General features: G+C 35.5%; 1 protein-coding gene across 12 annotated transcripts in view; it reads right to left on the bottom strand.

The window, feature by feature from the left end:
• The window catches only part of Nrg1 (neuregulin 1), a 319,600-nt gene that overhangs the window by 30,935 nt on the left and 271,184 nt on the right, over positions 1-17,481 (bottom strand). For 8 of the 12 annotated variants that reach the window (XM_087217248.1, XM_004855408.4, XM_021236841.2 and 5 more), the window contains one exon: positions 5,864-5,993. In XM_087217248.1, the coding sequence (XP_087073374.1) occupies positions 5,864-5,993 (130 nt within the window). Of the gene's footprint in view, positions 1-5,863; positions 5,994-11,494; positions 11,697-17,481 lie in introns of those variants that run through there. The other 4 variants (XM_087217250.1, XM_087217251.1, XM_087217254.1 and 1 more) reach the window with 3 other exon arrangements.

The raw sequence follows: 17,481 nt of genomic DNA, 5'->3' as shown, positions 1-17,481 counted from the left end.
AGTTTAAATTATCACTTACTTGTTTAATTATATTAAGCCAGCTATTCATAAATACAGATATTTTCATCATTATTTCTATGCCAGTATTTTATAAAACTTTCTCTCTCTGTCTTACCTAGTCCCACCCGCACTGCTCTAGCCTGTATGGCTAAATATCTGCTGTGTTCATGGTGCTACTCTCCTGTTCGAAAAACAACTATGGCTCCCTATAAGCTATCATAATCTCCAGACCTCTGCCTGGCCTTCAGCGTTCGGGAACTGCCTCCACCATCAAACTTAGTTTTTTGTTTGTTTGTTTGGTTGGTTGGTCTGTTTTACTTCCTAGAATGGAACTGCCGGTCTAGGTAGGCAGTTCACTGTGTTTCACAGAACACTTTTTACTGCAATCTCAGTGCCTGCCTGGTGTACTGGAAGACTCCATAAATAGTAGCTACATTTATAAAATATTCTCTTAATGTTTCCTCATCTTTTCTTTCCCTTCTTTAAATTCCTATTACCTTACTATTACCTTAACAATCAGCACTGTACGATTAGGAATACATTTACTGTCACTGCTTTACTACTTTAGTTATTTCATTTTCTTAAATGTACTAAATTCCTAGGGACCAGAGATGATATCTATTTTCTCTGTGTTTTCAAAAATGCCAGCATATAGTTGTTCTATAAATGTTAATACTTCATTTACTGAGCTTAATTTATTATATCCTATTTTTGTGACTTTATCTCCTAATATATTTTTATAACTGTGTCATATATAACAAAACATGGGTCTATAGTTTTCTAAACATTAATTACCCAAAATCATAAAAGTCCATGTTTGAAGGGACCACTTATCTTTCCAAGTATAATTTGCTTGGTTTCTTCTTCTGTTCTTTTTGTTTTGTTTTTACATATAATGCAGTTAACGATTAGCAATATTAAATGATCTGCCAACCAAAAAGTTAAAAAGCTAGTCGGTTGCTTCACCTTATCAAATAAAAATTGCTACTGTTAAATAAAATGAAAAATTAGGGGTTAAACATGAAAATATCATCTGTTAATGCAGGTGTATGTATTTTTCCAGTGTCTACAGTAAGAATGTAATAATACCACTTTTATAATAAGGAAAAGAAAATCATGTTTCCCCAGAGTTAAAAGTACTTTAGAAGATTTGAACTCATTTAATTTCACTGATTCCTTGGGAAAAAAATTGGAGAACATATTAACTCTCTGTTATAAATTAGGAAAATATCCAGAGAGTTGAAGTGAAAGGACGAAAGACGGTTCACTATAATTAGTGGTTAAAACTCTGGTCCCCTCCTAATGAAGCCATTACCTATGCATTGGACAGTATTTCACAGCCTGATATAAAGATAATTTTTAAATTTAAAAATTGCATTAACATCTTCCAAAATAGTTCTAAAACTGATCAGAAGAACAGATATAAGAAGGAAAGCAAGGAGGAAAATCTGGACAATTTCATGTTTAAATGATCTTGTTTCAGGAACCATATGACTACATACAGCATCAGAAGGTAAACACTGGAACCCTTCTTTCCTCAACTTTCCATAATCTGGAATAGTAACTATTTATCTCCTTGGGATCAATTTTAAACTACTGTAGAGTCAGGAGAAGTATGAAAGATGAGAACCACCGCTGAAATCCCCGCAGTCCCCAAGGGCAAGTCCAAGTAACCAGCGAACCTCTCCTCTGAGAAGCGTTTCAATGCTGTGGTTAATCCATTTGGAACACCTTGTTCTAAACAGAGGAACAAAAGAGATTTGCGGAAAAATCTTCTACTCCCAAGAAGACAGCAGTGGATTAGGTGACCAGAGAGACTACTTGGAAACCCCAGGGTTGTGGTGTGTCTGAGTCATGTCTTCAGTGAAGGATAGAGCTGATTTTGAATGGTGCAGCTCATGCTTCAGCAATGTTTTGCTCTAGACAGATGGGCCATATGGAAACTATGAACAGGCCTCATAGACAGGACCATGATGAGCCAATACAGCATTTTTATGTTTTCTGTTTCTATTCAAGGGATCTAGTAAACAATATATCATCATAAGACATGGTCTATCATGTGACTTTGTTTAAATTCTGAGTAGTTATTATTTGTAATGGTATAGATGTTTTTAATATGGAAATTTTTCCTTTTTTAGGAAAAAATACTTTCATTTAATGAAAAAAGACTATTTTGAATATTAAATATTCTGTTACTCTTCTTTCAAAGTACTAGCTTGATTTGATGCGCCAATGAAATCATGGTCCAAAAAGGGGGAAGAAACTGTCAAAATAATAGACAGTAAAGATCATCTTTCTAAAAAGATCCAGTAATTATTTACAACATTTTCCTAAAATATTCTAATTAAAAAAGAACAGAAGGAAGAAGAGACAGAGAGCTAGAAAGGAAAAGAAACAAAGGAAAAGAACAAAAGAAAAGATGGAGGAGGAAGAGAGGGAAGAAAGGAGGGAGAGGGAAAAGAGGGACGAAGAGGGGAGGAAAGAAGAAAGAAAGATGTAATTTTCCAAGAACTAGAAGACAACCGTGATCCACTAGATGATTCATTTCAGGGATGCTCAGTATTCATGGTTTGCTGTTTTAATCCTTTTTATAAGCAGCCCAAGTGCCCATCAACTGGAAACTGGATAAAGAAGATGTGGTTTTTTTATTAAATGGAGTATTACTCAGCCATAAAGAACGAAAAACTACAGTCATTTATAGCTAAATGGATGCATATCGAGGCCATACTCTTAAGTGAAATAAATAGGACACACATGTGTAAATACCGAATAGTTTCTCTAGTGTAAGAAACTCATAGTGTAAACAAGGGTTAAAATGATTAAAATGAATAATTGATAATTTGAAATAGGAAAAAAGGTCCAAAGATGAAGGAGTGAAGGGAGGGGAAGGGGAAAGGAAAAGAGGAAAAGGAAAAACTATGAGAAAAGAAAAAAAATTGGAAATGATGTCTATGTAAATATGGAAGGGTGGAGGGGGTGAAGGGTGCACAGGGAATGGGGAAAAAAATAAGAACCAAGATACATCATGTACAGGTACAAGCACCCAATGATAAATATAAATGAATTGCATACCTAAAATGTACCAATAAAAGAACAACAACAACAAAAAAAGTCACAAACATAAAAATGTTTAAAAAACAAGTTTCTTTTTTCTGGATTGGGTTTAAAATTTAATGAGAAACTTTGTGGGTGAAGAAAAATTAGTTGTTGGCACAATACCAAAATGGAACAAATGAACAGCACTTACGTGCACGCTAGGTGTAGGCCATGGGAGGGCTACAGAGTAACTGAAATTAACATATGGAAAATAACTGTACGGGTTCCTTAGAGGTATTCAGAAACTATCATATCTACTCACTCAGCCTGTAAATCTTTGCACAGCCTATAATGAAAAGTGATATTTCATTATTATAATTAAAATATACTAGTCTCAGATGTTTTTCTAAAGAAATAAAAATAAGAGACAGATAATATGGGTACAATTGTTTTAAAGAAGGAAGAATTTAAGGACCTATAATTTAAATGTTTTTCAAGGAGATTTATTGAAACATAATTACATTGTATGCCTAAGATTAGGAAAGAATAACAAGATTTCCTCATATAGTAAATGAACCTCATATTTTGCAGATTATAACTGTTGGCTTGTTATATTTTTCATTTTGATTACAGAAAATACTAGCGGAAACTATAAAATGTGTTCATCCCAATTCCAATTCCATATGATCAATCTGGGACTGAATTATTTGTGCTGTATTCATAGCATGTCAGCAGAACTGAAGACTAAACTAGACAGATTTTTTTTATTTTGATGTAGGCATACAGATCTGAATAATTTTAATGATCAAAAAATGAACCTCTAAAATTATATTTTTCAAAAGTAAAACATAAGTAGCCATGTGAGAAATTCAGATCTAAAAGGAGTAATTTTTTCTATATATTGTTTCATTTTTATCTTACCTTAAAGTTTTTACAAGTCTTTGACTTACAACTATTTCCTGTCTCCAAGAAAGAGACATTTAGTAATTGAGATTAGAATTCTATACTTCCAGTTCCCTGCCTTTTAGTTACTCCTCACAGGCTCTGTTTGCTTTCGTAAACTGTCATCATTGATAAAACCCCTGAACCACCACCACCACATGCCCTCTCTTGGCACTGCTTCTCCTCTTTTAAATGAAGAGCTTCAAAGGGAAATAAAGGAACATTTTTGGAAGAGATTTGTTCACAACCACCAGGTCCCATGAGACACAGTACCGAGAAGCCCTTTCAGACAGCTCAGGAGACAGCAAAAACATTTCCTACACAATGGCATGTGCAGACCTTGTTAGATTCTAAAACATACATATTTTAAGATGTACTTCATTACTAATACATATAATTAAGGCTTTCTTAAGACTGGTAACATATTTATACACTGTTCACATGGCATAAAGAGAAATGACCTTGTTAACTATTTCTTGTGTCCTTCTCATTTTGTCAATTGCTGTTTTATTATGTCAATTCCCTCCCTAACAAACTTGCTTTTCCTTGTTAACCTTTAAATTACCTGCTAATATTCGAGGACAAGAAAAGTACTTTAAAATTTTATTTCTTTAAGACAGGCTCTGCTACTTTCAGAACAATGTACCCATTTCATGTTTCCAATTATGGACTTCCTGTAAAATATTCTACATTACATTTTTTCAAGGAACTGCTTTTAAAATACAGTGGACCTTCAAGTTACAACCAGCCTGACATGAACAACCTAGGTTAATTAAGTTAATGGAAGATTCATCTGCCTCTTGTTATCTATAGCTTATACGCAGGTAAACATCCAGATCTCAGCTGTATTGACTTACAACCACCTTGAGTTACAACCAGCCCTTGGAACCTATTCAGTTCATAAGTCAAGTGTCCACTGTGCCTTTCTTTGGGAACATAGCCATTGGTAGACAGCAAAATAATTATTTTCATCATTTCACTAAGATATAAAATGTCTTCCATTAATATCAAATAATGAGTCCATGTACCACATACAGAATATTAATAGGAGACTTAAAATGCATGCCACAATAAATAAGTGCATTTTAATGAGTCCTATTAATTTTTGTCATAAAGCTTAAATGGTTAATGTGATAATAATAGTACTGTTGTGTGCTACCTGAAGAAAGAGAATAAATCTGATTATTTCTTAAAGGTGCATCAACTCCTCCAGCTCATTGGAAAGAAAGAGCCCAATCTAAATGGATCTCTAGATAACAACAGTGCATGAAATAATATTGCCCACTACAGAGAATGTTGCTACACAGGTGAACTGCATTTTGGAGCACATGTGAATTGCTTTTTTTTTCCCACTAGTAATTTCAACCTGCAGTTCATTTTGAAAAGTACTTATGGGAAAATAAGATAATCCCAACAGGGACAGATGTTTCAATAAGGAATCTTCTGCCATTCTGCTTTAGGTTTTATAATTCATTGCGAAAGTGAACACTGGGGTTAGGTAGAAACATTAGTTTTTAGCTCAATTAATCCATTGGAATGGAGAAGATAAATATGAAAATTATAGCACTCCAAGATATCTGCATATCTCTTCTGAGTAATAATGAGAAAACCATGAGGAAAATAACATTATAAATACGAAGGCAAAAAAATTCCAAAAACAAAATAAAAACCCCACACACACTGAAAAGAGCAAAAACAATTCTGGATACAACAGAGGAGATGACAAATGGCATGAACTTTTCAAAACACTCTACAAATAAAACAGCATTATTCAACAGGATGCGATGGAATTGGAAAAAGCAGCAACAATGCACATGATGAGACACAAAATCATCCGGAATAAGCAGTTATGGATATAAGCCAGAGAGGGGATTTCTTTTCTTACTTGCATAAGTATCTTGAGGGGTTTGAAAGGTCTTTCACCATGAAACACTCGCCACCATTCACACAGAATGTTTTCTCCTTCTCCGCACACTTCACAAGATGGCTTGTCCCAGTGGTGGATGTAGATGTAGCTGGATAAGAGATAAGGAAGAGGAGATGTTCACATCTATTTTTGACTCCTTTTAAACAGCCTTCACTCTAAAATTTTCTTAAAAGCACGAGTTCATAGAAGATACATACTTCTCTAAACTTCCCTGAAGTTTCAGACTTGACAAAAAATAGCAAAGAAACTATTTTTGGGTATAATACACAGAACACAATTAATTAATAGGACACATTTAATAGAACACATATAATTACAGAATAAATTAATTCTATTTAAATGGGGAAAGGGACTCAAAATTTTTATAATCATTGTTTTATCTTTTAAGGTGCTGGAAAACAGCAGCTCTCCTATTAGCAAGCAAAATCAATTTTAAGGATGGTTCAAAGATAATGGTATCAAGGCATATCAGTGAAGCTCCATAAAATATATATTTTCTTGCAAATTATGTTTTATGTGTATGTTGACTTTTTTCCCTTTTTGTTGTACTGGGGATTGAAAACAGGGTTTGTGCATGCTAAGTAAGCTCTCTACTACTGGGCAACATCTCCAGCCTAACTATGTTTTTAAGACAATATATAGCCCCAAAACAAAAACAAAACACACAAGGATACCAGATTGTGTACGTATTCCAAGTGAAAACATTATGTATTATTAACTGAATATATACTGACATAGAAGTCAGAAATCACTCACTTCATAATTTCTATTCTACTCTAATTCTACTCTGAAGGTCATTGTTGAACATCTGGTTGCCAACCTACTTTTGGGAAATGAAAAGATACTCTAACACTGTATCTCTACAAATGAATAATAATACTACAAAATTTATCTATCTTGGATTAAGAGTACGGAAACAAGTCTTAATTTTGGTTTCCAACTTCTTCATGTGATAACTTGACCTTCACTTGTCAAACGTGGGAGTGAACTTGAAGATGATGCTGAGCCGGTGACTGTTCAGACTAAGTGAAACCAAAGCTCAGCCCTGAGGCTCAGAGGGCCTCTCCTCACGTCCATGGCCGGTAATGCCAAGGACAGTGCTCAGTCTCCACAAGAAAAAGCCAACTCACAGTGTTGGCACTGATACTGTTGAGCTGAGAGACAGAACCAGTATCAAGCCAGTGAAAACTGTATTGACTTTTTCAGAAAAAAAAAAAAAATCCATCTTGAGGCAAATTTCTTTTTCTTGTTTACTGACACATTTCTGCAGATTTTTAATATCTTATCTTCCTTAACAATTTCCATTTTATTATTTGCATGTGAATGTTGGATGTTCTTGCTTACATGACCTATCGTGCTATTTTCCCCATGTTTTCTGCCTTTTTTATTTTCTTCAAAAGTTCACACTTTCTTGTGATTTTTAACCCAATTTCTTCTATTTCTCTTAATTTTCATTCTACCTGATCAACATACTCAACACCTGGTTATTCAGTTTCTTTACTGCTTTGTTTCTTGGTCACCTGTCTAAGATATGTTCCAGGACCGTTTCACTGCTTTCAGATAGCATTTAGGAATAGGAGCAAAGATCAGTCCAAACTACAGGACTCTGCAGACAGATCTGGTTCAAACCTCCTCCCCTATGAGCTCTGTGTCACCTACCACCTAGCTGCTCCATTTTCCCATTTAAAAAAACAAGAGTAATAGCCATCTTGGAAGATTTTTTTAATAGAGATCATAAATCATCTAGGTAAAAGAATTGGCAAAAAAAAATGTCATTCAATGAATAGTACCAAGTATAAATATGAGAAAGTAGGGAAGAATCTTAATTTTTTTTTTTTTTTTACCAATCAGATAAAAAGCTTGACAGTAGAAATCTGGGAATTTCAAAGATACATGCTATTCTTGAACCAATTAAGAATTGGGTCATTTTTTTTTTCTTGTCAAGTTAAGGATTGAATCCTGGGCCTTACACGTTAGATGAGCACTTGACTACTAAGCTGGATCCCCAGCCTGGGGATCAACAAAATGTCCTTTTCAGAATGCCTTTCAAGGTCTCCTTTATAGGTCTGCAAACCAAACAAAAGAATGAATGGAGCATGAGGAGAGAGGTGATTTTACTACATATTGTCAGCTCCAATGGATGGTAAAATCAGCTTAAAATGTTTATCAGAATGAAAGTAATAAAATTTGCATCTTTTAGTCTGAAAAACTGTAGAGTAGACAATATTCCAATATTTCACACAGAATATAATTTAAACATTTGATCTTCATGAAAAAACCTTTGCAGGTAGGTGCTGTATGTTAATATCTTCATCCAAGACAGCTGCTTGTAAAAGATATTAGGAAGACAGTTGCCTTAACTGTGAAAGGTTTTGTGCTTAAGACTCAACTGCTGACAGCATTCTATGCAATGACAAATTCTGCTGGGTAGCCTTCCTGCCCCCTGTGACAGCACTGAAGGGACCACATGCAGTGTGCTGTCACCAAGCTTCCACAGAGTATGCTGAACCATGCACAGACCCTGGTGCTGTATGAATCCATGACAGGCCCATAAGGATCTCCCTTCACCCAACTGGGTAGCAGACACTGCACCAGCCCCTTCAGAACAAATCCTGAGGCTTTTACTAAAAACAAAACCAGCACTCCCCATATGCATATACTCCACATAAATGGTAAACTACTAATAAAAATTAGCTGTGATATTCTTACCCCTTAGACACACAGATCTTGTGCGATTGTCAAAACAATTAAGATTGACAGATACACACAAAAACTAGAACACCTTTTCTTTTTTTTGGTACCGGGGATTGAACTCGGGACCTTGCGCTTGCAAGGCAGGTGGCAGAACCACTGAGCTAAATCCTTGGCCCAGAAATACCTTTTCTTTTGTCCCTTAAAAATGTTTTTCCCACAAGGTCCTGAGTTCAATCGCTGGTACAAAAAAAAAAAATTCTCCTTGAAATGAGTATTCTTTTGTAATGCTATCCCAAAGCACCTACACTGAACATATTCCATTGAAAAATTCTTAGATCACTACTTTAAAGTAGTAGTGGGACATGTGATAGTAAAATATTCATTAGAGGGACAATGAAGTAGCATCTATTTCACACCATCACGGGACTATTGCGCTTAGCATTTTTATACTTTAACAGCAACAATATAAAAAAAATCATGAATTTTAATACAGCAATTAACTACCAGGTGATGTGAAGTGTGAACTGACTGGATACAGCTGCTCAGAAGCTGTAGCCAAGCACAGAATAAGCTGTAATTGTCAGCAGTCAGGAGAGAGATGGTGCCACACACACACTCTTCGGATTTTTGCCAGTTTCCCTTTCCTCATAGTTGAACACAGTGTGGTGTCCGTCCTAAGCAAGACTATAAAATTTGCAATGATAGCCTTTCTCTTTGGCTTACACACACTGTATTGCTAAGTCAGTTTCCATTTGGTAATTCTGCCAGAAAATAATGAAACAGACAAAGCAGGCCTTATACCAACTGTGGAAATACTATTCTTTCTGGGGGAGATGAGGAGTTTATTAGAAGCAAAGCTGAAGATCTTTTAAAGTGGAATGTATTTCAATATATAATAGATGCCCCCCCATCCTCGGGTTGTTCTGGGAAAAGAGTGAATAGATTTCACTCATTCAGGGCTTGGTAAACCCTGACTCCTTTTGCTTTGTGATTACTTTGTCAGTTTGGATATTACCTTCTAATAAGTAAATGAATGGCAATTAAGAACACTGCTAAAGATGACTCCATTATTTTTATGTCTGACATTTATGTTTCATCCTAAACACATTTGCCTTGCTAGGTTAGCAACTGTAGTCCTATAAAAGGAGAAAAGTATAAATTAAAAAGGCTAAGAATACATGTCCGGAGTGTTTTACTCCCAAGGTGGTCTGTCCTGGCAATATAGTTCAGGACTCTCAATCACGCCCAGGGGGGTGGATAGTTCTCTATCTTAACATTGGATGTGGAGTCTAAGTTTGCCATTCCTTTGCATAAAAGCCCTCTGCCACACACTGGGGCTCCTGACTTTTCTTTCTTCCTCTTTCCTTCTCTTTCTAGCTTGGTTCTCTCCCTGACTCCTTTCTTTCCTTCCTCTTTTCTACCTTTCCTTTCTTCATTCTTCCCTTTCTTCCTCCTTCCATTCTTTACTGACTGTCCATTATGAGCAACACAGAGTGGTAACAACTGAAGATACTGGAGTTAAAAATTTTAAGACCTACATCAACTCTCCCTAAAAAGAAAACTTCATAGATAAGATGTAGTGGGATGAATACTGACGCTACTAATCCTGAGAAAAATCAAGTCCTAGTCTCAAGGGTGCCACTTAATACCATGAGACTCCTGTCTGGTGATCACCTCAATCAATTCAGCAGTTAAAGTCAGACTCAGAGTTATTGTGAAGTTTGTTAAAATGGCTTTATCTTACCCAATACTACAAAAAGATGCATGATACTGTTATTTTTGTCATAAATACTGGACAAAGAAAAGCATAAAATTTTATCTGTACAGACTCTGGAATTTTATAAAATCAAACCTTAAGTGTTATTACTCAGAAAATAATTCTGCAAAACATGAAGAGAGATGACCTAGTTCTGAAGAGGAATAATCGAGTAATTGTAAAGCATTAAATAAATACAATTAGTATAGCTTATCTTCATTGTTACTGCTTATAACCTATAACCACTAAGTTATGATATAACATAGCATAAGATGATACTGAGAAAATTTCTGAATAAGCAGAAAACATGTATCTTGAATTTGTGATTATTTTCTAATTTCAAGATCTATAAAATTCTGTAATATTTCTGACTGACCTTTCAAGTTGCATGAATTAAATGTACTTATCAAATTAGATGCAATTATAACAGTTTAAAAACTATAAAACATTTTAACACAGTTTGATGTCCATATTATTACATGGAACATAATATAAATTTTGTTTATAAGGTAACATTCTGGAAATACTATTATTATATACTTTTGTAAAGATACAGTATCTAAATTTGATTAATTTGTTTTCTGCTTATCACTTAATAGTTCCCCATGGAACAACATTTCTCCATACATTCAGAGTACTGGGGGTTTTTTTCTTTTTTTTTTTTTTTTTTTTTTTTTTTTGCTCAAGACAAGCTAAAAATGAAAATAATGGTTGAAAAAGATGTTTTCTTTCATTTTTTTTCCTGTGCTGGAGATGGAATCCAGGGCTTCATGCATGCTAGCCCACAGTTCTACATTCCCAGCTCCATTTTCACTTGCTTAAATTGGTGTTTTCCTTATCAGTGAAATAGAACCAACAGACCAAGACCATGACACAGAGCACATTGCTGATAAGAAGTGGCTCTATTCTTCTCTGACAATTAGCAGGAATTAGCATGAGTCAACACTGTATACCCTAAGGAGCAATCATTAGATCTGTCTTGCCTGAGTGAATGGGTTTTTAGAATAATTCTTAATTATTTCTTGCATAAATTAAACTAAATAACTATGCAGTTTTCTCAACAAAATATGCAACTTTTTAACATTTTAAATATGCCAGTATTAAGCAATCATTACAAAATTACAAATTTTTAACCTTACCTGTGATAGCTTCAATACCTATATATTTAACAATCTGCATGTTTTCTTGCTCTTTGATTTCCCAGTTTTAAAAAATCTTAAGTTATTATTCTTGCTTAGAATAGGGCTTCTGTGCAGTTAGATACTAAAAGCACTTTGCCCGGAGGGAAAAATGCTTAGTGTGCTCCTGAAAGCAAAGCTTTGGCATAGGAGAAGCTGCGCTACCTCCCACAGCTTCTCAAGATGCTCAGGAGACCATAGGTACAGTCATTAGCTTTCCAGAGGAAAAGAGCCAGACCTGGAACCACTGAAGCAGTGTCATTCTGGCTTGGCATTTTTTTCTCTGCAGTAATTTAATCTTCAGCAGGAGAGTAAATAAGTACTTGAAAAGGAAAAAGAAAATGACAGGAGGAGATAAAAGACATCCTTCTAGACTTGGAGGTTACCAGAGTCAATACTGCAATGGAAAGTAGCATCCTATTTCACTTGACCTCTCCTTTAAAGAAATAAGAAAGGCAGCAGGGAGTAAAGTCAGTGGTAGAGTGCTGGCCTAGCATGTATAAAGCCCTGAGTCTGAGTTCCTTACCAGAGGGATGGAGAGGAGATAGGAGGAGGGAGAGGGGTAAGGGGAGAGGGGTGTAGGAAGGGGGGAAGGGGGGAAGGGAGGGAGGAAGGGGGGAGGAAGGGAGGAGGGAGGGGGAGGGAGGGGGGAGGGAGGGGAGAGGGAGGGGAGAGGGAGAGAGAGAGAGAAGCTATCATGAGACCATGAATGGAACCAAAATTTTCGAAAGCAGAATTAGAATTAGAATTAGAGCATCTGGCTTTCTGCCTTCATGGACTTTAGGGCTTACCTAATAAGCTGGAAGCATTCAGGGGTTTGTAGACTACTTACCAGCTTACATTTTGTCCAAAGAACAAGTTGACACTCAAGCCCAATGAAGATTAACAGGTTCAACTGACTAACTTGGGCTCTGGCATCATTTAAGGACATATAGAATGACGGGACTAGAAAGGACATTAGCACATTTTATAATTTCTCCTACATTTTCAGAGGATACAAACTATCGCCAAAGAATAGTTTTATAATCTGAAATAAAATAGCTCTAGTTATCAATTCACAATGTGGACCAGAGGTAGGTTGTCCAAATTCACCTAAGTATATTAATAAACCCTTGTTTTGTTAAATGCATACTTGCAGTTTAGATGACTTATAAGATTGCATTTAGCTACCCTGCTCCCTTAGAAGCCTTCTCTCAGATATTGATGTTATTTCTTCCTTCTTAAGCAGAATGAAAAGTGACCTTTGGGTATTTCTCCTCATAGAACAAAACTGCAATTTTTGGTGTAATATTGGTATTATCTGTAGCTAAACAGAAAGTAGGTCCTAAGTTTCCACCAGTTGCTGAGCAAATAATTTGGTGTCCTTAGACAGTGTTATCTTTAGAAAAATGAGACTCTCAGAAAAGGTTATTTTTTAAACATATAAGTTGTTGAATTGTTTCCTTTTTTTCCAACAGCACATTTTCTTCATGACATAGTCTAATGCAACTCTACTCATTAGTGAACATCTCAGTGACACAAATATCTTGGAGGATGTGACAGCTTGAGTATCTTTGAATAATTGACCCGGGTCGAGTTATAACAAGAAAGATACATTTTTTCCTTCACAAAGCCAATAATCTTTTGCTAGATTCAAAGGCAACTAGAGAAACACTGTTTTGCTATATATTCTCAATTAATCATTGACAGTTTTATATGAGTATAAAGTTTCCATAGCAAGGACTCCACAAATTTTTAAGCCATCCTTTGATTCTTTTTCATCAATAACTAAAAAAGAACTATCTGCCTAGCCTGCAAAGTAAATATTAGCAGTCCATTTTACTGGTTTAATTTGATATACTTAGAGATCTCATCGGGCTCAATGTTGAAGGGACACGTTCTTTAATATACTCTGCATTTTTTACCAGGATCATTTTAGTTGGGAAAAGGTGATGTCAATGTAGGAAATGTTGACCTGTCACTGCCCAAACTAGTCAAAATTCTGAACACCAAATAAAATTCAAAACAAAGAAAGCTGAACTCCCAACAATGATCAAGTCTTTCAGCCAGCTACTGAAATTACCATGTGACATTTAATGAAATAGGTTAATTTATTCATCCACTAAAACACCTTCAGAAATGAAAGCAGATGAAAGGTCAAAAGAGAAAAATCACGAGGCAAATAAATTATCTTACTCAACGAATTAAACAATAATCCTGGCACATCAAAAATTAAAAGCTATGTGACTATTTCAGGAGATACTGAATCAACACTTGGCAAAATTGTCAATTTCTATAAAACTACTTATCAAGTATTCTTCTCCCCCAAGTGAAACCTGAATTTAATCAAATATCCACATAGAAATACAAATATACTGGAAGTGAATTAGGTCAGGGAAACATATTCTAAAGACACCATGGAAGGATATAATCAGCAAAACCCAGACCCTGCACAACTCCACAGGACAAAGAAGTTGGTTTCTTAAAAGCAAATACCTACTAAAATGAGAAGAAGAGAGACAAAGAGCTAGAGGCAGACACAAAGAGTAAGAGAAAAGTCCAAAATTCAGACACATAAAAGAGAGTTAAGACAAATATGAACCATTCACTATGTGTGCATCTTATCTAGATACTGACTTATAGAGCAAAGATATTTATAAGAGGGAATACAATCACTGTCTAAATAATTAATTCTAGGAGATTGCCATCAATTCTTGTGTGTTTAAACATCTCATGGTTATAGTTAGAAATATTCTTTGTCTTTTAGAGATACATACTTAAATATGTATAACAGTAAATGATTAGCTTGTTTGGGAAACGGAACAAAATAGTAAAATCAGAAGGGAGTGACTGGGATCAAGATGGAACAAAATGGATAACTGCTGAAGTAGTGATTGTCACTCACTGTACTATTCTATTATCATATTTCTTTCACATGCATGTCTAAGTGTATATTATATACAGTACAAATAGGTGCTTTACTATATGTTTAAAATTTAAAAATACGCCAAGTATCAGGTGTTCTGAATCATGTCTTTTAAAGTAGAATTAGAATGAAATTCTTAAATCTATCATCTAAAAATACCTACTCCTGGCCAAAAACTAAATTACACTTAATGCCATAATCTGGTATAGGATTGGGGTCTATGATGAACAAGCCAAGAATGTTGACTGTCACCGTCATTATTTAACACATATCTGAAAGTTCTAACTAATGCAATAAGGCAGAAACCAAAACAAAAGTATGACATGACTATGAAATGAAAAGATGAAAATATTATCATTTTAAGGTATCATTCCATACCAATATTAATAAAAAAATGCAATGAAATAATGCAATATTCACTGTAGCAACTACAAGAATCAATCAATGTTTTCAGGCATCAATCCAACAAAAAAGGGCAGAACAGGAAATATTTTAAAAGGGTGACATATTAAATGGGTGAATTAGGGCTCTGGCTGTGTGAGGAGACACTACATTAAAGGGAAAACCAAATAAATTTGTGGATTCAAGAAAGAGAAGTCACTGTTCAGTAAAAGCTAGCAGTTCAGTTTGATTAGGATGTGGTTTATAAATAAGAGGTCATTAATGAAGCCATAAAATAATAATTCATCAGTATCAGAGAAGTCCTTGAAAGCCCTAGCTAGAATGAATGCTTACTACATAGATGATGGAGATAGGCAGTTGAGTAGGGCCATGATTAATAAATGATCTGTTCCTTATCCTTTGGAAGAGGAGAAAATAGACTAGTGAAGAAATTATTTCAGAGGTCTAGTTGAGAAAGAAGAATGGTCAAACTAGCAAAATAACAATGGGAAAGAATAGTGATCATAATCAAGAAATTTTGTATTTATACACATTAAAATTAGGCCAGAACTAAATGCTGGAGTTTTCACACCTTGCATGGCACTTCTTTCTAAGGTGTTCAAACTGCCCAACACACGTTCTCATTACTTCTTACACCAACCAGGAAACATCCCCCACGTTAGTAGACACAGGGACTGAGGTCCACTTGCAATATGCAATACTCAATGGTCCAGCCAAGATCAAACCACTGAAGCTTTCCTAGCTTGACTATCCCACAGTTCTGCCGATACTCCCCTAAGAATAGATGGTACTTGAAGCTGGGGAAATAGCTGAGTGACAGACTGTGTGCCTAGCACACCTCAGTCCCTAGTTTGTTCCCCAGCACAGATACATAAAGATGGCACCAGAGTTGGCCTCAAATTATAAGTTTATTACATAGATGATTAACACAGTGATGTTTCTATGTATTATAGAAGTATTGTCATGACAGAAGATTATTTCTATTAATGTTTTAAGTAATTTAAACTTCTGGTGATTTACATCAAGCAGTCCCCATAAAAATGTTACAAAAATGGTTCCAGGAAGCACAGACATGATCCTCCAAGTGGCTTCAGTCTAAGCCAAGCCTCTTTGAACAGTGGCTCTGTAAAGCAAGAAGCCTGAATAATATTCCTTATAATGTTGATTCCTTATAAGGTTGTCCTTGCAGGTCCAATTATGCCTCTCTAAAACCTGGGATTGCACACTGCCACATACCATTTAGCCAAATGACTGCAATTCTGTGTTTGTGTGATGGCTGTGGACATAAATAGCCAGTTTCTGTTTCCACCAGCACAACATTTTCCTCACAGAGGCCAAAGGTTGCTGCATACAAAGAAATGAAGTAGTAAAAGCTTGTCGGTGCTCGGTAATATTTGGCTAATTTCAGTCCATACATCTTCCCACAACTCCCAGGAGCTCCTTGTTCCCAGGTTCATGATCAGAGCAGCAAAACATCCCTCTATGTAATACAATGTGCTATTAAAAGTTTATTTGCAATGTTTAGATTCCCACTCCAGAATTCTTCATAACTTGATAACACATGGAAATCAAGCTTCTTTTCAATATTGTATTGAAAGTTCACAAGTGTCCTTAGCATGAATAAAACAGAGTTTCAAGAAAACTGATGGTGTTGAATGCATCACCTCAAGAAAACTATTTTCTTTTTATCTTGTCCCCTTAAAGAACTAGTTGGTATTCTAATAATATTTACAACAGGTCTTGTTTCTCTAAAGAGAATAGAGAGTTTTAGCTCAGTGGGGATGTAATGTAATATTACAGGCAAATCTTGCGTCTTCACAGGAATAGGCTGAAATGATCCATTAACTGACTACTTCATGCCTGAAGAAGCCGTTCCTGAAATCCTGGAATGTTGTTTGTTTCATGAAATTTCTGAGCCTCTAACCTACTAGGACCTGTTTTTTTTTTTTTTTTGTATTAAATTCTTTTATTGGTACATTGTAGGTATACAACACAATTACATTTCTCATTGGGAATTGTACCTTTACATAATGCATCTTGGTTCTTATTTTTTCCCCATTCCTAGCCCTCCCTTCAAGCCCTCCACCCTTCCCTATTTACAAAGACTTTATGTCCATTTTTTCCATTTCTCAGCATTTTTCCTTTCCCTTCTTTCCTTTCCCCTGCCCCTCCCACTACCCCTACCCCTTTGGACCTTTTCTTCCTATTTTACATTATCGATTATTCATTCTAATCATTGGTACATTTTAGGTATATGATATAATGACATTCATCATTGGAAATTTGCACCTTTACATAGTCTCTCTTGGTTCTTACTTTTCACCCTTGCCCAGCCCTTCCTTCAACCCCTCTAGTCCTCCCTATTTACAAAGATTTTGTTCCGATTTTTCCACTTTCTCATATTAATCCCATTCCCTTCTATCCTTTCCCCTAGCCCTCCCACTTCCTTCCACTTTGCCCCTTTGCTTCCTATTTCACATTACCTATTACACATTTAGTCCACATTTACACTTTCAGTTTCTCACACCAGAGAAACTATTCGGTATTTACATGTGTGTCCTATTTATTTCACTTAAGAGTATTGCCTCAATGTGCATCCACTTAGCTATAAATGTCTCTAATTTGTCATTTTTTACGGCTG

The sequence above is a fragment of the Heterocephalus glaber genome, unplaced genomic scaffold, assembly GCF_053883595.1.
Source record: "Heterocephalus glaber isolate CG9 unplaced genomic scaffold, H.glaber_assembly_v1.0 deba00001461, whole genome shotgun sequence".
NCBI classification, from domain to species: Eukaryota; Metazoa; Chordata; class Mammalia; order Rodentia; family Bathyergidae; genus Heterocephalus; species Heterocephalus glaber.
The sequence above is the reverse complement of the archived record's forward strand: the minus strand, read 5'-3'. Positions and strand labels throughout refer to the sequence as shown.